This window comes from Chroicocephalus ridibundus, chromosome Z, assembly GCF_963924245.1.
Source record: "Chroicocephalus ridibundus chromosome Z, bChrRid1.1, whole genome shotgun sequence".
NCBI classification, from domain to species: domain Eukaryota; kingdom Metazoa; phylum Chordata; class Aves; order Charadriiformes; family Laridae; genus Chroicocephalus; species Chroicocephalus ridibundus.
The window spans coordinates 55,988,769-56,014,512 of NC_086316.1; the positions used below are offsets into that span (position 1 = coordinate 55,988,769).

The 25,744-nt window shown below is 37.0% G+C and overlaps 1 protein-coding gene across 11 annotated transcripts in view; it reads right to left on the reverse strand.

Moving 5' to 3' along the window:
• The window catches only part of JAK2 (Janus kinase 2), a 97,054-nt gene that overhangs the window by 8,840 nt on the left and 62,470 nt on the right, over positions 1-25,744 (reverse strand). For all 11 annotated transcript variants that reach the window (XM_063319328.1, XM_063319321.1, XM_063319322.1 and 8 more), the window contains 16 exons: positions 22,459-22,616; positions 20,948-21,059; positions 19,043-19,229; positions 17,433-17,560; positions 16,780-16,914; positions 15,004-15,091; positions 13,675-13,802; positions 12,710-12,848; positions 11,237-11,388; positions 10,036-10,186; positions 9,208-9,344; positions 7,515-7,704; positions 6,459-6,583; positions 4,136-4,308; positions 2,760-2,877; positions 850-963 (listed from right to left, as the gene is read on the reverse strand). In XM_063319328.1, coding sequence (XP_063175398.1) covers positions 850-963; positions 2,760-2,877; positions 4,136-4,308; positions 6,459-6,583; positions 7,515-7,704; positions 9,208-9,344; positions 10,036-10,186; positions 11,237-11,388; positions 12,710-12,848; positions 13,675-13,802; positions 15,004-15,091; positions 16,780-16,914; positions 17,433-17,560; positions 19,043-19,229; positions 20,948-21,059; positions 22,459-22,616 — 2,235 coding nt within the window. The remainder of the gene's footprint in view (positions 1-849; positions 964-2,759; positions 2,878-4,135; positions 4,309-6,458; positions 6,584-7,514; positions 7,705-9,207; positions 9,345-10,035; positions 10,187-11,236; positions 11,389-12,709; positions 12,849-13,674; positions 13,803-15,003; positions 15,092-16,779; positions 16,915-17,432; positions 17,561-19,042; positions 19,230-20,947; positions 21,060-22,458; positions 22,617-25,744) is intronic.

A 25,744-nucleotide genomic window follows, 5' to 3' on the forward strand; every position in this document is an offset into this window, starting at 1 on the left:
TTCCCTATTGATTCACCTACCCAGCCCTACCAGTTTGACTCAAGAAGAAGTGCACCCTACTCTGATGAGAGAAAACTACAAGACTTAGAAGTAGTATGAAAGTATTTTTTAAAACGCCTGGAGTATTAGCAAAAACAAAAGAACACTGAATTAGTTTGTGTGTTCTGAGGATCGCTTTACATACATACACACTTCAGTATCTGTGAAGAACAGGAGTACTAATCTGAAGGCCCTGAACATAAAAAATATGATTCATATACTTAGCTGTGCTTACAGTTTGCAGGTAGCTATTGGCTTGAGAATGTTTGACAGTGAATAATGTACATGATAAACATGGGTATTCCTATGTTTGAGGAGGGAAGATCAAGAGAAGGAAAATAACCAAGATAAAGAGTTCTTTAAATCTTGGAATTAAATGTGAAAAACTTACGTAGATATTAAGATACTTCTGCTAAATGTTAGACGTCAAAAGAATCCACAGTTCACCACTTTGAACAAGGATCTCCATATGGGACTTCTGTGGAAGAAGTTCTATATTCTAATCTCATAGCCCTAATAAATTTATATTTTTGCAATAGAAGCCTGAGTGCCCCCATCAGTCACAATAGTCCTATTTGCTATATTTAGAAAGAGCACATTCTAGGCTCCTGAGGTAATACAATCTAAAGAATCAGAAAAGAAACGTGATTATACTCATCACGCAACTGATAAAATAACAGCACATCCATTCTGCTTGTATAAATGCTTCGGTAATCCAAGCAGAATGAAACACAAGTTTTGCATTTACCAGGTACTCACCCTGACGGAGCACCTTCCAGACTACAGTAACATATTAATACAATACTTCACCTCATCAGGACATCCATCCGGTCTCGGTAGTCGTCCATTGTTCTTCAAAAGCTCTATCAAATGAAATACAATCATCTGTCCTTGTTTATCATTGCCAATCATTCGCATGAATTCCTGAAACAAAAGGCCAACTGTCAAATAATTTTTAAAGGAAAAAAAGATGCTGCAATATTCTTACCAAGGGAAAATTCTTATGAGAAGAATAAATAATAATGAATAAATAATAATAAATACAATAGTATATAACAATGATAAAATTATAAATTACAAGTCCAGAAAATATAACAATAATCACACATTTTGTGTGTGTGTGGATAAAAATACATACAAAACTTAAAGCAGTATGTGAAAAATCTTCTGAAAAAAATGTTGATCATCATCTGATGATTAACTAGTTTTAAAAAGGATAAACCTCACACCTAATTCTAAAGAGCTCCCAGAAACATTAAAACAAGATCCCAATGCTTTGAAAAATCCCAAACACAAAACACATAATATCATACCCCTGTATTGAAAAAAAAAAAAAAGAGATTAACAGGATTAATCAGTAACTACAGGCCAGAAACAGCACCATAACTAAAGCCAACAAAAATGACTTAGCTAAATCTTGCTATCCAAAAATCAACATAGCCCAAAAAGTAGATTAAAATCTCACTCAGACTGCCAGAGATCAAAGTAAATGAGGAAGTACTATTAACGGAAAATAATTTCTAAGTACAACATAAAGGAATTCTTTTCCTCCAATGCTACATAAATTTCTTCAATGATCCTTGACATTAAAATGTGAAAATGGTCAAAGTTGGGGAAACAATGTGTAATTAAGAAGACTATGACAGTTAAACAGACCTCTTTAGCTAACTGGTAAAATTAATTTTTCTTGATACATACCAATAGGGTAGCCAACCTGATGAAGTAGTGAATGCATACACAGAGTTGATTTATTCAAAGTATATTCTATCTGAGCCCATGACTTACTCTACCACTTTCCATTTCATAATCCTTCTGAAGAAGAACTCCAGGTGTCTGCAATGTTTATGTTATTATGCAGGAAGAGCTGCCCCTGCCTTGACATTCTTCCTTGATAGCTTAATCATTGTATCAAATTACCAAAAAGGTCCACTGAGGTCAACGCAGAGATTTTCCAAGTGCATTTTTGCCTGTCATCACTGTTCATCTCTCAAAACTACATTTGCCAGGACTGAGACACTGGCTGAGAGTGAGGGCAGCTTCAGTAAATATATAAAGGCTCAACTCTCCTCTGTTATGCCTGCAGAGGACTGCTAGGTGTAAGTAAGACCATGAATCTCATTTCCAATTGGAGAACTGTTGTTCAGTGTACAAGTAGTATTTTTCTCCATCCACTATAAATTTGTCTTTAAAGGAGCCTGTCAACAGTCTGCAAAAAGCCATTCTCTTTCGTTCTTGAACTTCAATAACTTACTAACTTGGGTTCTGGTGAAATAACAACATAACCTTAAGTTATCTTATTAAAATCAACTTAATTTTAGTGTATTTGTTTGGCTTAGCCTTAGATTTGGAATGGCATGAAAAATACACATCATGTTGCAATGAAACAGTTGCATCTGGGATTACTCTCCACAAATGACAAGAAAGAACGATCTATAATGAGAGATTTTAAAATCTTTTTCAAACAGGAGTTACAGGATGGATAAGATATGCACAGACTATCAGGTAATTTTCAGATCTCCCTTCCTCCTTATGGCTTGATACTAACACTTTTCAGCATGTTGCTTCTTCTGATTGGATGCTGCCTCATAAACACTAGGGTATCTCCAGAAAAGGATCAGTAAATATCAACCTATTTAGGTGTAGGGACAATCTATATCTTTTAAAAAACTTAAATAAACAAATAAAAAACCCACTCTCAGAACCATTAACTGTGTACTTACAGCTGGTGGGCTTTTGCTCTTGTCAATATATGTGAAGAGTTCATATAAGACCACACCAAAACTCCACACGTCTGAGGCCACAGAAAATTTGCTTTCTGTCAGAGATTCTGGAGCATACCTGCAACACATGGTAAAAGCAATATTGTTCTGTGTAACATGTATCTTTTTGGTTTTGAAGATATTTCTTTTAATAAGACTGACTTTTTCCCATGAATAAGTGTTTTTTGTTCATAGGCATTAGCACATTCTCATTTCCTTCCACTGCCTTCACTAGTAACTATTCTTTTAATAATAGTTAATTGGCACTGAAAACACAAACCACTTTAAACAAACACAGTTAGCAATAACTATATTCAAATTTGGTTTTTTTCAACAAAGTTGTAGATATTTTTGTTATCTGTAGTTCGAATAAACAAGATTTTGATGCGATAAGGCCTGGAAAGAAAGACAATTATAGCCAGTAAGCATCCTTCTTCCATCGTGTTCAGTAAGCCTTGAACTGTGTACCAGGTACTTCTGGACTTAAATTTTACAGCTCACAATAACATCTACTAAACTGCCATTTTGTATTATTTATTCTTTAAATATGACACTGTTACAGTGCCTAAGGCAGACTAAAATATAGACTATAATCATGTGCACGGAATGGCATTTTCTTTTGCTACCAGGACATAAAATGGTTTTTATCATAGTTATTTGCCAGTGTATTTTCTAAGGTATTTCTACATCTTTATAGAACAGAACTGAAGTATATATTTTGTATTCTGAACACAGTCTACCAATTTTCATTTCATAATCTTTCAGTCCCCCACAGGCTACACAGAGTATTCTTTTCCTTTCCAAGCTAAATGCACCTCGTTGGGAGCTTTACTGCATTTTGGAGCAACTTAGACCTCCTCTGGAAGCTCAGTGCACAAATACAGACATGTCCCCAAATACAGAACCCAGCACTTTATCCTTGCTAATTACAGCCTGTGGCATTTAACTCCACTTGGTCAATAGAGGTTCTATACAACAGATCTCAGGTAGAAAATACGAACAACCAGTGTTTAGGGAACTGAAAGGTCAAAAATTTTGAAAGCATCCTGGATAATAGTCCTTTCAGATTTCTTTTATCTTTGAGTATCTTTCCTGTTGCAGTCTATTTCTTTTAAATATTTTGGTAATATTTAGGGGGATTTTTTTTTTTAAATCTGTTTAAAAGTCCTACAGTTACTTGCTGTTCTGTAAAGTCAAACATCAGGCATGTGACTTTGACAATGATGGGCAAATGACTTGGAGTTTGCACTTAAAAATTCCATAATGTGCAAAACAATTGTCTGAAACTGCAAAAACTGAAAACATGCCATGATTTCATATACCAAAGGAAGACTTACCAAAATATAGGGCTTTCACCAGGTTCTTTCACTTTGTAGTATTCCTTGTCTTGTGGCAAGACTTTTGTCAATCCAAAGTCTCCAATTTTAACTCGGTTCTCATTCTCAACCAAGATATTTCTGGTTGCTAAATCCCGGTGAACATATCTTTTTGTACCCAGATACTCCATGCCCTAGGTGAAAAGTTCACAAATGCAACAAGGAAATACCATTAAGTAGCTGCACTTTCCCTGAAGAGATGAATTAATGTCAAAGTTAAAACCAAACACAGATTGTTACCAAAATCGGTGTGCTTGAACATTCGTGATTCTCTGAGGAGTTTTGATTTTTTCATGATCATCCTGAAGACCTGTAATATCTCAGTGCTTCTTTTATATATGCGTACACACACACACATTAAGAACCTTTTTCTTTGTACCTTCTGAATACAATTCCTTTCCCAGAGTCTCCTGCCAATACCTGCACTATCTGCAAAAGTGAAAATCCACTTTCCAATCCTCCATCAGATACCTCTGTCTCAGAGACCAGGGTCCTGAGATATGTTGCCACTATTGTTCCTTCAGGCTTTGGATAAAGCCTTGGATAAGGCCTGAAGAGTTATATATGCAAGCTTCACAGCTTCTTACGAAAATGAACAGGGCAGGCACATTATGACCCTTCAGGTAGTAGGCTGAGATGGCCACAGAATAAAACAGGTAAGTTGCTGCAGCCTTTGTGTGTTCAAAAATCCTTGTTGCTTCTTTACTCTGTGAAAGATTCACTGTCACCATCCTCCTAGGTGGTGCCAAGTGTTAGACTCTTCCAACTCTTTGCCTGAAGGATGATTGTTTTCTTACTTACCAGCACTGATAACGAGTTTTGTTGCAGAAACAATAGTGAGAGAATTTCTTATGCCTGTTACTAGAGAATGACTTCTGGTTTTGGAGACACAGATCAGAGGGCTTTTTAACCCACTTTGAGTAGGTGGTCACACGTTCAGTCCTTCCTCTCTGTGAAAAGACTGACACTTCCCACAGATTTGGGAACATTTTCCGTTTTCCAACCTCATAGCACATTGCTTGCCCATCAAGGAGGTTTTGCTGGAGACTACGCACACAGCCTTGCTTCAGTGAAGCACATGAATAGGTAAGATCAGCTTTACAGGTGCATGCAGCATCCTTCTGTACATGTCCCAGGTTCTAAGAGGTTCACTTGAGTGAGTCCAGTTTCAAGTAGGGAACTATCAAGCTCTGCACACTACCTGGAGAAGATCTCAGCTCTTGCCGAGACTCTACTGACCAATACTTCTCAGGCCATTTCTGCAGATATTGCAGAAGGAAAGTCTTCTGCTCTGAATGTGGCAGGGCACATTACCAGACATAGCAGTATGTGAGAGTTACATACCCTGAAGAATACTCAATGTTAAATAACCTGCTGTTTCCACATCTTTGATGTGGGTATTGGCAAAAGGAATTAAAAAATATTTCTGGTACATGCCTTGAGGGTGTAGGGCGCTGTCTTTTTTTTTGGTGGTGTTTTTTTTTTTTTTCTCTTTTCTCTCCTCTCCTCGCACTGTTCCCCCCTCCCCTTTTCTTTTTCTTTCCCCAAACTACCGAACATGCAATGAAATCTAAGGTGTCCATAGTTTCTTGTATCTAAAGCATAATAACAGAGTAAAACCAGGGTAGGCGTAAGCCCTCTGAGGAAATGAGATATCACAATAAAGATTAGATGTTTGCCCCTCTTTTCAGAATTTTGTGAAAGATGTTCAGTACCAACCATTGAGACTAGCAAATAATTTATTGCAGCTTTGGCACTTCTGTGGCCTCTAGTTCTTCGTACAGAAATCGGATATCTTTGCTCTTTCTGCTAAATTAGCTAATATTATTTACATTTTAAAGTAAACTTCTTGAACATATACATGCTGTTACAGTGCTTTTATAGTTGAATGTCCAAGATTTGAAAAATCGGTTATAGTATGTTACAAACAGTTTGCCTGGGCAAGTTTATTTTACCTCAGCTCTGATTAGGGTGAAAAGAGGTTTTAATTCTTCTGAAAGAAGTATCAGCTAAGCAAGCTATAAAATAAACAACAACAAATGCAGTATATTCTGCCTCAATCAGTAGACCAGCCAGTCTCAGCATCCTGTATTAAGATACTCAGAAGTTTGTTCAGTTCTTGAGTACATGAAAATGTGTTATGTTTTTTAGGGTTATGTGGTGCGAGCAGCCCAACAGTATTATAAAAGATACATCAAAATAGCCAATGATGGTTGTTTTAAGACAAATGAGACCAAAGAGATAAAAATTTGTTGAAAAATATCCATCATTTGCAATTTCCTACCTTGCATATCTGAGATGCATACAGCAAAAGCTTCTTGTGGTCCAGCCTCTCCTTATGTTTCTGCAGATAATCTCGTAAACTTCCATATGGTAAATATTCCATAATTAACCTCAGATTCCTACGACCTTTTAAAACAACAACAAAGAACACAATTTTTCTGTCATTTTCCAATAACAAGTTTTGAAATATATTTACAAATGTATATGAATAAAAGTAATAGAAAATAGTCTTAATAGCAAAAAACTAATTTATGATATGTATGTCACTACGCAATTTTTCATATAATAGTTGACTGCATTTGTTCAGGAAATGCCACTTATTTAAACAAAACAATAATGTGGATATGCTTGATATACAGAGCATCACTAATCAGGATTGTTTCATCAATACTTCAGCTACTATTCCTAAAGCAAAGCAAAACTGCCACATGTATATCTGTCTTTATGTAACTCCTTCTCATTGCTGAACTGTAACTCAGAATGGCAACTGACATCAACTGGTTAGCAATTTTACCATCTTCAAAAACTTAGTCTGAGTTTGAACCCAATAGCCTTCGTTCTACAGCAGATCCTGAGCAGAACCAATGTTTTCATTCATCAACTTTAACAGCATCAACAATTCACTCAAACACATCTGTTTCTGAAACTTTCTCCTGTCTAGTCTTTTACCATATAGGCTGTACAACAATTAGTAATATCCAGACTGGGACATTACATTGAGCAAAAAACAATAACAGCTACAAAATGGTTGCATTTTCCTACTTAATCCTAAATACTTCTTTCTAGGAAGACTTTTGTGCTTTGTGATAAAGGAACTGGGTAACTAGTCAAAATCATACTTTCTCTAAATCAATCAAACTATGCAATAAGCTGACTGAATAAAATGTCCACGTTGTGCTGAGTAGTACACGACAGACACTGCTTCCTTTGGTTTGTACTCTCTAAGTTCTGGTAAACTTAGGACCAGTCAGTGACTTTCATAAACACTTATCTCTCTGAATTTCTCAGTATGCTTGCTTAGGTGTACACCTGAAGGTATATTCAACATAGTACATACCTGCGCTGTAGCATACTCCTTTGTATTTAACGATGTTATCGTGCTGCAGAGATTTAAGTATTTCAATTTCTCTTTCAAAGTCCCTAAGGTGCTCTTCTGTGCTATGCTGCAGCTTTTTCACAGCCACCACCTCCCCAGTGTTATCCTGCAGGGGGTCATATCGGCACATTTCAACACTGCCAAAATTTCCCTAGATCACAAATGGAAATACTTGAATTAAAAACAAGTCTACATCATTGTCTCTTCCTTAATGCTTGTTCATACTGCTTCAGTGCTCACTGTAGCAGCATTTAAGGTGACCGCAATTAATTAAGTGGAATGCCACAAAACTTCCCTGAGAAAGAAAGAGTGCAGGATCACAGCTAACAGTTCTATAAAGAAGCAAACAGCATGACAGTAAAGGAGGCCAAGGAGAGAGGGTAATGTCCATTCATTTTCTTCCTCTTCTTTACAAATTTCCACTTGCACTTCCAAACTGTCAGTTGGGATACTGCTTTACCTGCCCGTGCAAAACCTCCTGCATTTAGGTTCCTCTTGGTTCTTAGTTCTCCTCTGTTTCTTGGTGGTTCCTCCCTCATTTGTTTCAATGTTCTGCCTTCATCCCTGATATGTTCTTTATCTGCCTTTATGCAGCGATCACCTACCCATTCTGTTCTTCTCCCTGTGCTGTGCTACCATTTACAGTCAACAACCAAACACCTGCAAATAGAAGTAGTTTTGCTGCTTCACTTTCAGGCTGGCTTTTGCTAGTACGTGGAGTCAAAGGAATATATAGCTATCATGTCAATAAAAAACATAAACCAGCAAGGAACCATTCTGGAAAAATGCTACTTGGGTGAGGATCTGCCAGCTGCACTTGGCCATCTGTCTCGGCATGCTTCCACACAGCCAGGCTGCAATGACTTGCAGTACTAGTAACCAAATCACAGAATCTTCAGAGTTGGAAGGGACCTCTAGAGATCATCTAGTCCAACTCCCCTGCTAGAGCAGGATTGCCTAAAGCATGTCCCTCAGGGCTGCATCCAGGCGGGTCTTGAAAATCTCCAGAGAAGGGGACTCCACAGCCTCCCTGGGCAGCCTGTTCCAGTGCTCTGTCACCCTCACCATAAAGAAGTTTTTCCGTGTATTTGAACGGAACTTCCTGTGTTCCAACTTGTGCCCATTGCCCCTTGTCCTGTCACTGGGACCACTGAAAAGAGTCTGGCACCATCCTCCTCCAAATGCTGATTTCTAAAACCTAAAAATTTCAATGCCTACCTATATCTCAAAGACGTTACTGAATTTAGGGACTGCATATTGAGACTTCTAGAATATGCATGCACAAAACCCCCAGCCCCAGTAGATCTATGCAGGACATTTTACATTAATACCAAATACTAAAAAAAAAAATAAAAAAAATAAGATTATGTCAGATGCAGCTCTGCATTACTGAAAAAGATTTTAGCTTTTTGGTGTGACTGAATTAATTATACTTTCTACCTTCCGATAGAAGAAAGCTACCTTTCTTCTATCGGATTATATTGTGAAACCAAAAAAGATCCAAAAGAAACTACATGTTGTGGTCAGATATTACTGAAATTTTTAATTTCTGCAACAGAAGTTCCAATGTAAATAATTGTACATGGGGTCATCAGAAGACAACTGAAAAAGATAGTTCTTTTCTAGTCAATTAGAGATTTTTGAAACATACTACCTTGCCAAGTTGCTGTAAAAACTTCAGATGTCTTTCTTCGAATTGTGTTGGGTCCCGATCTTCAAAAGCACCAGAAAATCCAAGTGCTCCAATTCTCATATTTGGCAACATATCACTTTCTGTCAACAGCTCGTAATCTGAGGGGTAGGAGGAAGAAGGGAAGAGAGAAAGCGAACAGGAGGCACAGAGATGTGAATAGGTGAATGAAGACACTTACTACAATCATGGCATGTTCTACCTTTGCTTGGCATACCCCAAACTCAGTAGAATATTAACAACTACCTTAATTTCTATATAATAATTTGCAGTAAAAGACAAAGATGTATTACAAAAAAGCCAAATGACTTGAATCGACTCATAGTGAGTCTTGCTTTTATTTCCTTATTTTCTTTTTTGCAGGCTATTGTACTTCAAATTTAGCAACTATTGTGCAACAACTCCACTACTGCAGAGGGGAAAAGTGTAAGCTTCACAAGGGCTTGTGATAATATGCACCTGCCACTTGGAAATAAGAAAGATACCTACATATTTTATAGAGGAAAAAGACAGTCACAAACATAACATACTTGGTTAAGAGACTAGAATGTTTGGGATAGACATTAATCAAACCAGAAAACTGCTTTGAATGATAATCATAACTTTTAATGTGTTCTCTTTTAGAACAAACTAAAATAGCAGTAACATACAGTCCTTACAAATTCAGATTTCTGAGGCTGCTTCGGAGAGTGGTTGTGGGTCAACATACCAAAAGGGAATGCACGGTATGAAAATGAAACAAAAGGAATCAGGGATCTTTTTGTCTGGAGCGTTCTTGTATCACAGACTCACCTGGAGTGAACAAACTATTCAAGTCACGTATAATTGCTCTAAATGAAGGCCTGAAGTCTGGCTCATAATCCATACAGTTGTTTATAAGGTTTGCTAGTTCTGTCCAGTTGGGGGCAGGAAGCTGGTGCCTATCCTCATAAAACTGTAGTTTCTGGAATTAAAAAGATAAAAGCCATTTTAATATACAACCACAAAGAGGTGCAAAAGCCTTAACATTCTCACCAGAGCAGCCAGACCTGTTTTCTCATCAAATGTACATCTGGCCAAACTTATATCAAAAGCCAAAGCTGACAATGTGGCAACACTGGAATAATGTAATCAGTTCTGAAATTACCAGTCAGTTACTGGTAGTAGATATAAAAACAGAAAATGATAATGGGAAAGATGGTATCTCCTTTGTTGGTAATTTCATTAAAACCTCAACTAGATCAGGTCCAGCAGAAAATACTATCCACCTGTGAGCTGGCTGAGCTCCTCCAGTTGTAAAAAGCTTCATGAGTTATTATGAAAGAATGTCGATCAGTACAGGAAAGAAGGGCCACTTCTGAAATACTTACGTACCTATAAGTTAGGTCTAGGCAGACCTTGGAGCTTATGGGAAAAGCTGATTATAACATGAGAGAAGTCAGATCAGGCTTAGTGAGAAAGTAACAGTCCATTTATAAAAATACTACTACAAGTCTTTTTGTAGCACAGTAAAGGAAATAATCTTTTTGCTTCCAACTAAGGAAGCAAATACATAAGAAATAATATTTTTATGGAATGTGTTTCCCCTTCAACCCCTGCCCCTAGCTGAGACAAAGTTACCATTTCTGGTTTAGCTTAAATAGTAGAATTGTCTGCAACACACAAAGTCTTACGGTATTTGAGGTGTTCAATTACTAGAAAAATGCCAAAATCAAAATCCATGTACATTGCTAGGAATACTTTTTGTTTAAAGTGATACACTGTTGCAACAAAGCAACAGAAACATGAATAAGATAATACAGGCAACGCTGTACTTTGTCCCTGTAAAAATCAAAACAAACAACATAAACCCAAACCTCAAATTATCACTTCTGATCATTATGAGTAAAAACATCCTTTTCCTACAGTAGTCATGGGCCACACCACTCTACATACTTATGTATTTACAACAGCAGATGTTTTAAATTAGAAGCATCCAAAGAACTTTCATGACTGCAGACCTAGGAATACTTACTCTTGAAGAATCCAGTGCACTCAGAGGTTTGTCTCCTCCACTGCAGATTTCCCACAAAGTAGTACCAAAACTCCATTTGTCGGTGGCCAGGCTCAATTGTTTGGGATTCTCAATACATTCAGGTGGAACCCATGGTATTCTCTCAAGAAGAACTGTGCAATCACACAAAGGAAACTTCATGTTAAGATGAATAATAAAACCAGAAAATTCTATAACATACTTGATATAGTAAAAGTTACTTTAGTTTACATAGGTATTTCATTCTATAATATGCTTTTAATACCTTTCTAAGTTTTTGTTCCTGCCCAAAAAAAAAAAAGCTACAGAATGTGTACAAAAATAATACTTATAAATCAGAGTGGAGGAACACAAGTTTTATTGTAAAATGAGCCTAACGTTATAAAGCTTCCTTAACATCATTTCCACATTATAATTTTGCTCCGACTTCTTAATTTCCCCCAACTTTACCAAGATTTAGTAGCTGGAACAAAGGAACTATCTGGCAAAGAGTAAGAAGTACTTTGCTCATGGTTGGCACATTACAGCACATCAAAAGATGCCATAACAAGGAATTCCATAATATTTGATTTTTTAAACTTGATACTAATTGTAGTAACAAGTTAAAAGATGGTATTGTACTGATGTAGATTTAGAGCTCCTTAAAAAGAGAACCGTTAAGATTAATGTAGGCTTCTCATTTAAAAAGGGAGAGCTTAAACAGTTTATTGGAAAATAATAACTCTGCATTGCTTATAGTCTTTTAGATGTATTATTTCTTTTGGCATGTATAAATTTACCAAGTATAAAGTGTGTTCATTTTTCCAAAATGATTAAAAAGACTATATAAAGAATAGTAAGGTCACTTCAGTTTCATTAGCATAACAACCTTGCACACTCTTTTCATTTCATTTAACTAATGTTACTGTTTATAAAGCATTAGAACAGCCTCAATGGCAGATGATAGTCCAGTATTTTTAGGATCATCAAGTGGTGACGCTTCAAGTATTCACCAAGAAATGCACTGAAGATGATTTTCAACTGCCAGGCAGCATTTTCAAAAGTGCTTTTACTTTCAATTCTGAAAGCTTCTTCAAGCTATAAAATACATCAATTTAATCTTGATCAATAATAGGATACAAAGTCCAGCAGCTACCTGCAAATGCAACAGACCTACTCATGGTGCATTATAGCATCCTAATAGTACTGCCAGTGAAAAAAAAAGTTGAAAATGGGAACAGCAGGAAAAAACCCCTCATACAATGGAGAACTGTGGCTTTATTTCCTGTAGCTATTTGCTGATAAAGAAGATACACTTGAAACTGCTGACTAGGACTGCAGATATTTTGAAGTGACAGATGGATGAAGGAACTTACTGTAATAGAAGTACCTTAGATGGTGGTCAGAAAAAAAACCAACCCAAACTTATTTTTCAAGTCTGAAGCATTAAACAAGAAAGCTGACACAAAGACTTACTATCTCTTGGCAAAACTGTGATACTAATTCCAGGATCACTCAGTTTTATAAACGGAAGGTTTCCAGACTTCCTGTCTTCCTCTCTGATAAGCAAGATGTTTTTCGCACAGACATTCCCATGAACAAGGCCTTTATCCTCCTATGAACAGGAATGCATGTTTTACATACTGTCAAAAAAAATCTTACAGTTGAAGAGGTATTTTAAAAGTATTAAAAAACCAGTACTTTACAGGACAAGGGAAACATCAGCAAAGAAAATAATGATCATAGATTAAGTTAATCAAATCTCAGACATTTTTTCAGCTCCTCTCAGAGTTATAGTTTCTAGCCAATTTTCATTTATTTTAATTATTTACCTACAGTTTCAAGTTTAAAACTATTTGATGTACGTTAACTCTGAAGAATACTGATCCATCAGTATGATCCTTTTAAAATGAATACAAGAACATTTAAGCTCTGTTAAAGTGAAGAATCATCTAATCGCATATCTTGTCTCGAATAACAGCCTTTATGTTGAATCAAACAGACTGTAATGTTGGGATCTAATGCACAAAAAGAATGTACTAGCAGTTTGAACAGTACAATGGCTTCCCTTCCCAGTGGTTAACTACTAACACTACCAGGAAATAGTTTATGTCCAGCATCATGAGCTGAGGTGGGAAAACCAGGAAGGTTAGATTCCTGAAGGGAGGGAGAGGGTGTGGGGGGAAATTATTACTAGAAATATGTCTTTATTTCACACTAAAACACAAAGCATTAAAAAAGAATGGGAAATTAAATTGCACTTTGTGCAAGATACAAAGATCTGTCCTTGTCTGTCCACTAACTACCTGTGACATGCCTAGCCTATCTTCAAATACCCTCTAGAGTTTCACGTAGTAGCATAATAGCTCAGCCATTCTACATGTATTAGCCAGAAACGTTTGAATTCAGCCATTAACAAAACTGGCGAATAAACTACTTACCAGAAAATGCATGGCTAATGCCAACTGTTTGGCTACTTCAAGCTTCCACAAGATATTGATGACGTTTTTGTTCTTTTTCAAATATGTGTCCAAGGATCCAAATTTTACATATTCTTGTACAAGGATGTCTGATTTAAAAATGGTAAACAAAGTAACAATTAAAACCAACAACAAATAATGGAATTTCAGGACAGATTCATTACTCTAGTACTACTCATCCCTTTCTTTGATATCTTGATAGGTGAACTAACTATAAATTTGAAGCTATATGACATCTGAGTATGCCACAAATATTCTACGTTCTTTATAGTTCTTCAGGGTATGGAAGTTTGCCTGATTTCTTCTTCAATGCAAAATTACTGGATTTAATAGTTTTTCAGAGAACATGTTTCCACCTTAACAAATCCAGTGGGCATCCTTCCACCCTCACTTGAAATGCACAATAAATAATGTAACTTCTAATAAAGCATAGCAGTGTACAGCAATATCAATGTATAAACAAAAACGTTTAGGGCAAACTGACATTTCTGCCCAAAGACTGAACGAAGAGGAAAAACTGCCAAAGTGAGACCCAGCAGTGCATATTTGAAGATAGCGCACACAAGCATATGACAATCATCCAAAATTCACATTTCATTACAAGATGTTATAAATGTATTTCAGGTGTTCTTAAAAAACCTTATTAATACATAGTCGCAATGCAGTAAGCTGAACTGAAAATACATTCTACTTCTGTAGACAATGCAAAGGTTTTACCTTTGTTAACATTTCATAGTGTTTTTGTTGAATAATGGGACCTCATGCTTTCAGAACGGGATCTCTAAACCAAACTTCCCAAAACCGTCTGTGCTCACAAAGTCAGCACACGACAGGGAAAGGGTAGCAGTTTCTGTGTTTCTGATCATAATAAATGAAGATTTTATTGGGTAGCCAAGCACTTCCCTTTCCAGCTAACCACAGTTGATACAATATGGGTGCAATATTGTGTAATTTTTCTGTCATTTCAAAAGCTCATTTCAGAAGTTCAGCAAAACTTTTCAAAAGTGAGATTTTCAGATACAACAGACATGGCTGCGAGTCATTTACAAAGATTACTGTTATACTGACTGTATTTACATGATTTTTCCATTTTTTTTCGTTATCACCATACTAACCAGTTCTCAAGACGCCAAGACCAATACTACCGCAATGTGAATATGTATTGGTTGTCCAGCTGGTGCAACAGGTTGTTTTGTTTAGGTTCCCCCCCCCCCAGCCTTTACCCAGAACCAATGGCAAACTCTAATGACAGCTGTACGAAATTAGTACAAAAAGATCATTTCTACTTACTCTCCTCTCCACATACGCAGACTCCATAATTTAACACCAAATGTTTGTAAGAAAGCTGGCTCATCATACTTGCTGCCTCAAAGAAAGACTTTGAAGAAAGGGAGAGAGAGATCGAGAGAGAATAAATATCAGTGAAAACAAACCCCCAAAAGATTACATGATTTCTAATAAATTTATTAACATATATACATTTTTTAAAACATTTAAACTTTCTTCTCATTGCAAATATCCTATGTAACATATTTTATATTGTTTGTGGTTGATTGAAGTTTTTCTTGGTTTTGTGGGTTTTTTTGTTTGTTTGTTTTTGGGGTGGTTTTTTTTTGGTTGTTTTTTTTTGTTTGTTTGTTTGTGGTTTTTTTGGGTTTTTTTAAAATAACTGGTAATTCACATTTCAGAGAGGTCAGCAATCTCTTTTTCTGCAGGCAGGTCTGTCTCCGCATTTTAAAAAGAATCTTTTCTTCTGTGTCAGTTAACTAAGTAAACCACAGACAAATTCATGACACAGTGAAAACTCAGTTTCCAATTTATTCTTTCATAATGCACTATTCAGTTTCCAATTTATTTCTTGATAGCACATTATTAAGTTAAAAGACAAGAAGTATTATATCACTCATCCACTACTGCGAGACCTTACCTAACCTTCTCAGGAAGGTTTCAGATGCTTTTACTTCTTTAGTCATTTTTTTATTCTTTTCAGTGGCATCTCCAACTACACTTGCTTGTGTACTGATTATTCACCCAACAAAAAAAGGTCAAAGTTAGCACATTTTCCTTCAGGCGACTACACCTCTGTACTCTTAGTCCTTTTAACAACTGATTTTCACCTAACTTTAGAATGTAGAGTATATTACCCAGCTTATTACAATTAAAATATAGGTTATAGTTTCTTTATTGTTTTCAACTGTCGAAATTGTACGCCTACATTGCTTATGAATACTAACTATCTGAAATGTCTCTTCCGTTTTTGCTTACGTTTTCATATAAATTTGTCTTAAGTAACCGAAAAGGTTGGTAAACAATGAATAGTTCCTTTGGCTTGCTGTAAATACAGCTAGATTAATTAGGAATTTGATACAATTATATAATCAAAATGAACAACAAACAGCCATATAAAGTTACATTAATATATTAAGCACTATCACATCTTGTTAAAGTCTTCAAAATTAAATTCTCCCATTCACAATCTTGGGCTCTATTACATTACCAGTGTATTGGTTTCTGCACAAAGGCATTTCAGGCTACCTCACAGCTTCACTCGAGCAGTGAAAAGTGTAAGTGAATACAAATGATTCTACATATGGCAAGTGTTTCTCATACACAGATACTTCGGATTTTTAAAGGCTTGATGCAAAACACTGATTTTACTGGAGAATCAGTATGACTACAAAACATTGAAGATAGTCTACCAAAAGAAAGCAATTTTCCGTAAATGTTGGTGCCTCATCTGTACATAATGAATTTACTGGTAAAAGCAATTCTGTGGCCATTCCACCTCTCCTGTGGTAGTTGCATCGTACAAAGAAACTGTTCTCTCGCAACCAGCGGGTAGCTCTGAATTCTCTGGCAGATGGTAGGGAGAGGGGAAATAAATTACATAAGCGTACTTCCCAAAGCCAGTCTCAAAATCCATCCTCGCAGCATCACAAGGCCAAGAATGAGCTTGGTTCAACATACAACCCTCTACCATATAAAAAGTATTCATTTACTGTAAGAAAAAGTAATGCTCAGCATAGCATGGACAAACGTTATACAGTAGTCAACAACCACACCTACCTCCGAGTAGTTTCTATGCACTTTATCCAGCACCTTTAAAAGAACTTCAGTTTGATGGAGCTGGCCATAGTCTCCCACTTCTTTCCTTACACCTTTGAAAATCTTAGTAAATGTGCCCTGTCCAAGACTCTCCTCCTAAAAGAGATTAACAATACAGACGGGAAAAAAATCAGAAATCTCTGCCTGTTTTGCAAAAGATCTCTACAACAACTACTCTAAATAGTACATACGCAAATCTTTATAGTTAGCACACCTCTACAATAAGAGTGAGGGCACAAGGAAGCAACTATATCATAAACAGCTTAATTATTTGTTCATTTTTGACTGACTCCTCAAGGATCTCAGAAAATATTTTGCTGCAAGAACGAGAGAGGAAGGAATTGCTGTTATTAAGAAGTATTTAGACATCCCTAGATGTGAAGAAAACAACTGCTATTGTAGTCAAAAGGACACTTCTTATTTAAAAAAAACCCCCGAATTATTTGTATTAATGACAATTTAAAAAAAAATTCTTTTCTCTCACAGCTCTAAGTAAAGATCACAGCAAAATCTCCTAGCTCAGAAACAGCTCTTTTGAACACATACTGAGTTTTTTACAGCTTAGTGTGTATTACAGCAATCATCTGCATGGAAGAAGCAACTAACGGACTTACGAATATCAAGTCCTCATTCCGGATTTTGTGAAAGACCATCTGGTTGACATTATTGTGCCTCTGTAGTGTAGGTGATGAAGGTACATCAGAAACACTATTGCTTCTGAAGACTAGGAGATTTGATTTATCTAGGAGAGGAAAGAAGGTGGAGAAAAGAAAAACAAAGTAAATTTGTAAAATATAAAACTAAAAAAATATGAAACTAAAAAAATTCAGAATGATATAATTATATATAATTAATGAGAAGCTGTTAATCCAACAAATAGAAGGTATCACACTGACGTAAGTTTATTCAAAAAGCCACACAGTATTTCATTAAACAAATTCAAAGTCTAATTTTTTCTAATCAGCAAGAACACTTAGGTTCACTCAGCTAATTTAAGCTTCTTAATCACTCCTACTTTTGACAAATACTCTGAAAATATTCCTGCCTTTTTTCACATTTTAAATTCTGCAGTATTTGTAATAACAATCATGAATGGAAAAAGGGAATGTAAGTCTCCTCCTTCTTTTATATTACAAAGTTATACCATTAAAGACGTCCGTACCTTTCTGATGCCTCTTTAAAGCTTTTACATATTTTTGCTTTGGCAGCACTTTAGTGATCCTCACTGCCTTATGTTTAACAGAGTAATCATTCCTTGAGTGAGTCTGAAAAAGCGCTCTTCACAAAGTAGGGCAGGTCTGTTAGTAAAACTAAAACTGAGGCACGTATTTGTGGGTATATGTGTGCATGCATGTGCAATTATATTTATTTAATAATTTATAATTCTGATGCACACAAATTTCTGGTTTTGATGGAAATAAGGCTAAAAAGTTATTCTCTGAAATGTGCACATATCATTGTTAAATCTCTTCTAAGCTTTTGAATCCATTGGCTAATTTCAATCAAATTTAAGAGAGGTAAAAGTGATATCAAATAGTCTGTTCTTTTAAGTTTTTGTTTAAATAGGGACTTGGATAGAGACAAAGGCTAACTAATATTAACTGTAAGTAGTACTACTTACAATAGACAAAACGGGCAAACATTATCAGAATTCATAAAGGACAAAGATATTATGAATAAAAAAGCTAGGAAAAAACCTTTAATGTAAATTCAAGAAAAATCCACTCAAGCAGAAGGTCTGCTCTGTGTGTATTTTTCAGTGCTAAAAAGAAGCTGAACGCACACTGCAGCCTCAGCATAATTCAGCTAATATATCAACAATGAAAGAAATTCACTGGCATTGTTGGTTCTATTGCTTATGGAACTATTCTTAGTGAGAAAGGATACATTTAGTAGCTCCTTCCTTCTCAAGACATGAAAAGACTTGATTGAAAAAGAAACACTGCTGCACACAACCCACTGCAATTAAGAAACCAGTTTTGCTTCTAATCATGAAACTGGCTACCATGATTCTTTCTGGAAGACCATCTTACACTAAAGTAAAATTTGGTAGGCACTAGGATTGAAAACTATGACTAACAAGGTGAACAAATAGGTCAATGAAATTTAAAAAAATCCACACAAACATAAGTATCTATGCACCTGAGTGTTATTCAACGTTAACTTATTTTTAAATCTTTAATCTAAAAGTTGGAAACCCTTCTGTTTAGAAATAATCTCTTACCTTTTGGTTTTGGAGGACAGCATTTGATGAACTGGAAAATTATGCTGTCAGAACGGACAGTTTCTGTCTGGTAACAGGTCAACAGATCCTTAAGATTACCAAAACTTCTCTTGGTTCCACTAAGATTATATTCTCCATTCTCATTCTTTGTAATTAAGCAGTGCTTATAATCAGTGGTATTGTCACGCTGCAAAGATTTTTTCCGTTAAAAATAAAATTGATCAATATTTAGCACTTGAAAGCTTATTTAAAAGTATAGCACTCTAATAATTAAAGAAGGAATGCTTCAGCAAAATATTACCATAATTTGTTATTTTGTTCTCACTATGTAATATTGATTCTGAGAAAACATGATTCTACCCCCATCACTGGAATTAACATGTTGATGCTAAGAAAAACAAACGTTACGAAAACTGAAAAGATGGAGCTGAGAAAACAGATAATGGATCCTAGGAAAAATCCTTCAGAGCTAGTAATGAAAGCTTCTTCACCTTTAAATAGGGTAACATCAAAACAAAATTTTATTGGAAGCAATAGACCAAATGCTCATGCTCCGTGTTGTTTTGGCAAGCATTTGGAGATCTCAGCTGTATTTCTATTTTTCCGTTGTCTACAGTACAGTTCTAAGCAATTAGTTCCTAGCACAGATTTTCAATATGCACTGAATTATTTTTACAATGAGTCTTGAAAAGATCCCATTAAATATTTTTAAACAAGAGGAGCTCTCAATAGTGCTTTCATGGTCCTTCACGTCAACACTGCAGAAAATGTTCCAACAAATTCTGAATCTCAAAAGCCTTCTATTGGCTTGCCCAGAAAGATTCAGAACAAGAGAAAAAAAATATTGACTAGGTCAGTTAGTAGCAGGCTTAACTCACAAGCGTGATTCTGACTTTGACTCTCTAAGCTTGCTTGGGGACTGATCTCTTAGTCTAAAAAATTCCATGTCTCACACGCTTCACTGACTGGACACAACATTTTTGTGAAACAGACCTTAAAATGGCTGTTTACTTCTCCTTCAACATTATTTTGTCATTTTCAGAGATGTACTCATATCTGTGACAGTATTTTGTGAACATGCTAGCTTGCTGCAAACCAGCAGGAAACCCCATGTATCACCTTCCCTAGTTAAAAACCAAAAGGTAGTTCTGTTAATTTAATTAAAGAGAAGCCCATCCTTGGAACAAAATCATGCAATTATGTAAAAGCAATATTAAAGTACAGTATTATCACTAACTACAGTCTCACAGAGGAGAGGAACATATGGTTCTTTAGCTGCATGAGAACCACCGACATTACAGGGATGGTTCCCATTCTAGCTAACACCAGATATCCAGCAGATCATCTGCACTGATGTAACAGCTGCCAATTAATCTGACTGGCCCAGCACTGGGCATGGGGACAGGACACGAACCCAGAAGAACCTGTGAAGGAGAGACACTCTCAGATCACCTAGGGCTGTATACTCAGTCAAAGCAAGCCCTATTCAGGAGGTGCAAGGACAGGGGTGGGCAGAAATCCCAGGGAAAAAAATCCAACTAAAAAAACCCAAACCTTAAAAAAAAAAAAAAAAAAAAAACAAAAAACAAAAATGCTTCACCACCCAAACATTTACTACAGTCCCAAGGGCCATGTCACCACCCTCTGAACTCTAAGGCTCTCTTCCCTCTACGTGTGTTGTTTTCCTAGGCATATGGATGTCATTAGTCATTCTTTACCATACAAATATTTTGATGTTTCTCACAAGACCCTGAAAGTTGGCCAATCTGACAGAAGCAGCTATAGAATATACACAGAAGACAATCATTCTGAAGAGAAAATCCAGAATCATTTACTGAACATCCCAGGATCATTATTATCATGAAATAAAGATTATACAGGTACTATCTAAGGCAGAATACAAACCTCTATAGCAAAGGTGAGGAAGTATTTTTTAAAATCTTTAGGACTGCAACGAAGAACGTAGAAACCAGTCTGATTACCCGCTTTCTTCAGTTTACTGATAGCAAAGTCCATGCTATAGTAAAAAGAAAATGTTTAACATTGCATAATTTCAAAATCCAAGAATAGCAGATATCTAACACAACAACAATTCAAACTTTCAAGTTTTACAGCTTCCTTTTATTTTGTCCCTTTATTTTCCAATATTCATGCTGGCTGCTTACGTAGAGAGCAGTATATTAGAAATTCTTAATACCAAAACCAGCACAATTATTTATTAGATGACAAATCCTACAGCCTAAAAAAGTACATTCCCCTAGGCTTATGATATGACTTTCAACACCCATTATATGGAAGAAGCTGTAATCACACTGACTAATAAATAAGGAAAATATTTGTGTGAGGCAAGAAGGTGGGTTTAACTTGGAAAAGGGCTAACAAGAAAGAGGAGCTGAAAACAAACAAAACATTGTTTGTTACTACAAGAGCCGATTTCCCCTTTAGCAAGCCTTGCTAACTGACTATTTCTGTCCAACTCAGGGAATGAGGAATAGAATAGAATGGCTTGAAAATGCCTAGACTCATTGCACATTCTTCTAAATAGCCCTAAATAAAGGCCAGGGTATAGCATTAGTCATTAGTGCAACAAATGTGATTAGAACTATATAGATCTCCATCCCACTCCTCCTTCATCTCTTCTGAAGGTTATAGCCCCTATCCTCTTCCTGTCATTGGCAAATTTACAGAACTACTCTTTATTAGCTGAGTAAACAGTGGTAGTTTCATGCAACATATCTTGTCTGTAACAGCTTTCAAGCTTTCCATAGCTACAGCAAATATCCATTTTATTCTGCCTAACAAAACATTTCTAAGTTCCCATGTGTGCTTCGGCAAACAATACTACATGAACTATTAAAAAAAAAGTTTAAAAATTCAATGGAGGTACTAAAGTCTTCCTTTAATAAAAAACAAAAACAAACCACAACAAAGAATGCAAACAAGGAGACAACATTCCTTAAAAACAGACAAAACCTCCAATTTCTATGCCTAGCAGTTTACTGCAATCCTTGTACAAATATTGAGGAGAGTGTTTCCTGAATTTGCCTTTTTCCCCATGGCAACTCAGATAATATAACTGATAGAGGCTGCAGTGAAAACATGAGATCCTCTGTCTATGACACTGTATGTTGCTGCCATGATAGTAACTATAATTCTGTAAAATCAGCACCATGACTTTGCTGCCTGTTTCACTTGCAGAAAAAAAAAGAATTCTAAGGGAAGAAAATTAAAACCAGAATCTTTCCATTTATTTTTTATAGTACGTCAAAAAGTGAAAAATAAGAGGAGAACTGTAAAGCATTTTATGTTACATAAATAAAGTAAATACACATTTCAAGATGTCCATTATGGTTCACAGTCAACTAAAGTCTTTCAAAAATAGTATCACCTTGTTAAATTGCTAAAAAATCGCTTACAAAATTGGTCCATGGCAGTTGCTTTGGATATTTTCAAGGACTGACGGTGGTGCTACTTCTTTACAGAGGTAATGGTGGGCATCCGCAGTTAATCTGTAATATCCATCAATTAATGACACAAAGGAGAGAGCTTCTCTTAATGACTGAAATTCAGCCTCCTGTTAAATTGCCAGGGGAGGATAAGGTGGGGGGGGGGAAGGGGAAGGGAGAGAGGGAGAGGGGGAGATAGAAAGAGAGAGAATTTAATTTTTCAATAGGCAACATAAAATTTCTGGGTATGGTAATGGTATAACAGATATAAATACATGCATACATTAAAAATATCCCAACTGTTTTCAACTACCATTTGTATAGTTCTACCTTCCTGGTGCCACCCAAAACTTCTTAGCAATCTCCAATGTTCAAAGTTAAACCCAACCCAAACCAATCTGCCACAGAAAAACCTCCTTACTTTAAATATATGAAACAGCAGAGGAATGCGTGACAAGAGGGAACATCTGAAAGGGAAAAACTGAGTAGAGGCAACTTAGCATGGCAGACACCTACTGCACTAGCTACACAGTGGGTTGGGTTTTTTTCATAAAGGAAAGCCTTCACTTATCAAAGATTTATGGAGCTGCCTTCAAGTAGCAAAGAAAAATCTCTAGAAACGTACGTGCCTGAAAATTTAAATAGTAGTCAGCAAAAAATAGCATCCTGAGCTGGATCATAGATACAAGCTGACCTTTATCTACTATAAGCAGAGGTGCAACTGATGGAAGTGGGAAGAAGAATAATGCGGTCAAATGAAACGGGGTGTGGAAAAGGTCTATGCAGAATATGCTTAATAGGTAAGAGCAGGGCAAAATTAAATCCATCTGTAACAACATATTTATTACTGCCAATACAGGAAAATAGAGTCTATTTTTATACAATTATCTAAATATTCTTATCATTTTGACAGCTGTACCACAGCATTAAAGACTGTCTTTACTTCAACAGAGAAGTGTTACTCTACCATCTACAGAGCCACAATAGATTTCATTCAGTCACACAGCCCAAGAGAACAGGCTTTACTATGTGCTGCACAAGCTTGCCCGTGACACTGGGGACACACTTAGTGGCTGAACACAATTCCTTCGTGAGTTCTTTGCTAGACAGCAATAAAAGCTGGTGCTTTTGATCACACGCCAAGAACTTGTTTGGAAGTCTTCAAATTCTTTTAAAAAAGAGGACCTGGAAACAACTATCTTTCCAGTTGTTTCAACATGATTAGAAAACCCACACAAACAACAGACCTAGAAATCCAGTGATTTTAATCAATCCATATATCCTAAAATTGTGTAAAGTGCATTTCTACAGTGACTTCTACCAGCAGTGTAACAGGTTAAACTAAATCACAAATTCTACTTTTCACATCAGCTAATTCTGGGGTGTAAAGTGTCCACACAAAAATCATAAGCAAAACAGCAGCTATTGCACTTTTTCCAACTCTGCCTTACTCTTCAGTAGCTTTTTTAGACAAGCTCTTAGAAAGTCACTTTTACCCTCAGAAGCGTATGCAGTTAAGTACCTAACTACTGCTATTGAGAATTTTTAAAGAGAATTTCCATTGCTCAAGATTAAGGAAGTCTCCTCCACCAATCTGAAATATTATTATGCTCTCAGTATCATAGATGCACATCACAGACATTCCAGCTACTCTTATGTTTCAACGAAATATCATAGTAGGAGTCTGTTACAGATCGTAGTAGGATATCGTAGTAGGAGTCTGTTATAGACCGCCCCATCAGGATGAGGAGGCAGATGAAATATTCTATAAATGGCTGGGAGAAGTCTCAAGATCGCGAGCTCTTGTCCTCGTAGGGGACTTCAATTTGCCGGACATCTGCTAGGAATACAATACAGCAGGGAGGGAACAGTCTAGAAGGTTCCTGGAATGTACTGGGGATAACTTCCTGACACAGCTAGTGAGAGAGCCAACTAGGGAAGGTGCCCTGCTGGATCTGTTGTTTGTAAACAGGGAAGGTCTTGTGGGGGATGTGAAGGTTGGAGGCTGTCTTGGGAACAGTGACCATGAAATGATAGAGTTTTCGATTCTGCTAGAAGCAAGGAGAGGGGTCAGCAGAACTGCTACCTTGGACTTCCGGAGGGCGGACTTTGGGCTTTTCAGGAGCCTGGTTGACAAAGTCCCCTGGGTGGCAGTCTTCCAGGGCAAAGGAGCCCAGGAAGCCTGGATGATTTTCAAGAAGGAAGTCTTAAAGGCGCAGGAGCAGGCTGTCCCCATGTGCCAGAAGACAAGCTGTCAGGGAAAAAGACCGGCCTGGCTAAACAGGGAGCTAGTGTTGCAACTTAGGGAAAAAAAGAGGATCTATGGCCTCTGGAAGGAAGGGCAGGCCACTCAAGAGGGCTACAAAGAGGTAGTGAAGCTATGTAGGGAAAAAATCAGGAGGGCCAAAGCCCAGCTAGAACTAAACCTGGCTTCTGGTGTCAAGGACAACAAAAAAAGTTTCTATAAATATATTAGCAATAAGAAGAGGACTAAGGATTATCTCTGTCCTCTAGTAGATGGGGCTGGCAACATAGTGACCAAGGATGAGGAAAAGGCTGAGGTACTTAATGAAGTCTTTGCCTCAGTCTTCAGCAGTAGGACCAGTTGTTCCCTGAGTACCCAGCCCCCTGAGCTAGAAGACAGGGATGGGGAGCAGAATGAAGCCCCTGTAATCCAAAGGGAAACGGTGAGGGACCTGCTTCAGCACCTGGAGGTGCACAAATCTATGGGGCCGGATGGGATCCACCCAAGGGTATTGAAAGAGCTGGCGGAAGTGCTCACCAGGCCACTTTGCATCATTTATGAGCAGTCCTGGACAACCGGGGAGGTCCCAGCTGACTGGAGGTTAGCAAATGTGACACCCATCCACAAGAAGGGCCGGAAGGAGGATCCGGGGAACTACAGGCCAGTCAGTCTGACCTCGGTGCCTGGGAAGGTCATGGAACAGATCCTCCTCAGTGCCATTACACGGCACATGCAGGAGAACAGGGTGATCAGGCCCAGTCAGCATGGGTTTGTGAAAGGCAGGTCATGCCTATCAAACCTAATATCCTTCTACGATAAGGTGACCCACTTAGTGGATGAGGGAAAAGCTGTGGATGTTATCTACTTGGATTTTTGCAAAGCTTTTGACACTGTTTCCCACAGCATTCTCCTGGAGAAACTGGCTGCTCATGGCCTGGACAGGTGTACTCTTCGCTGGGTAAAAAACTGGCTGGATGGCCGTGCCCAGAGAGTGGTGGTAAAGGGAGTTAA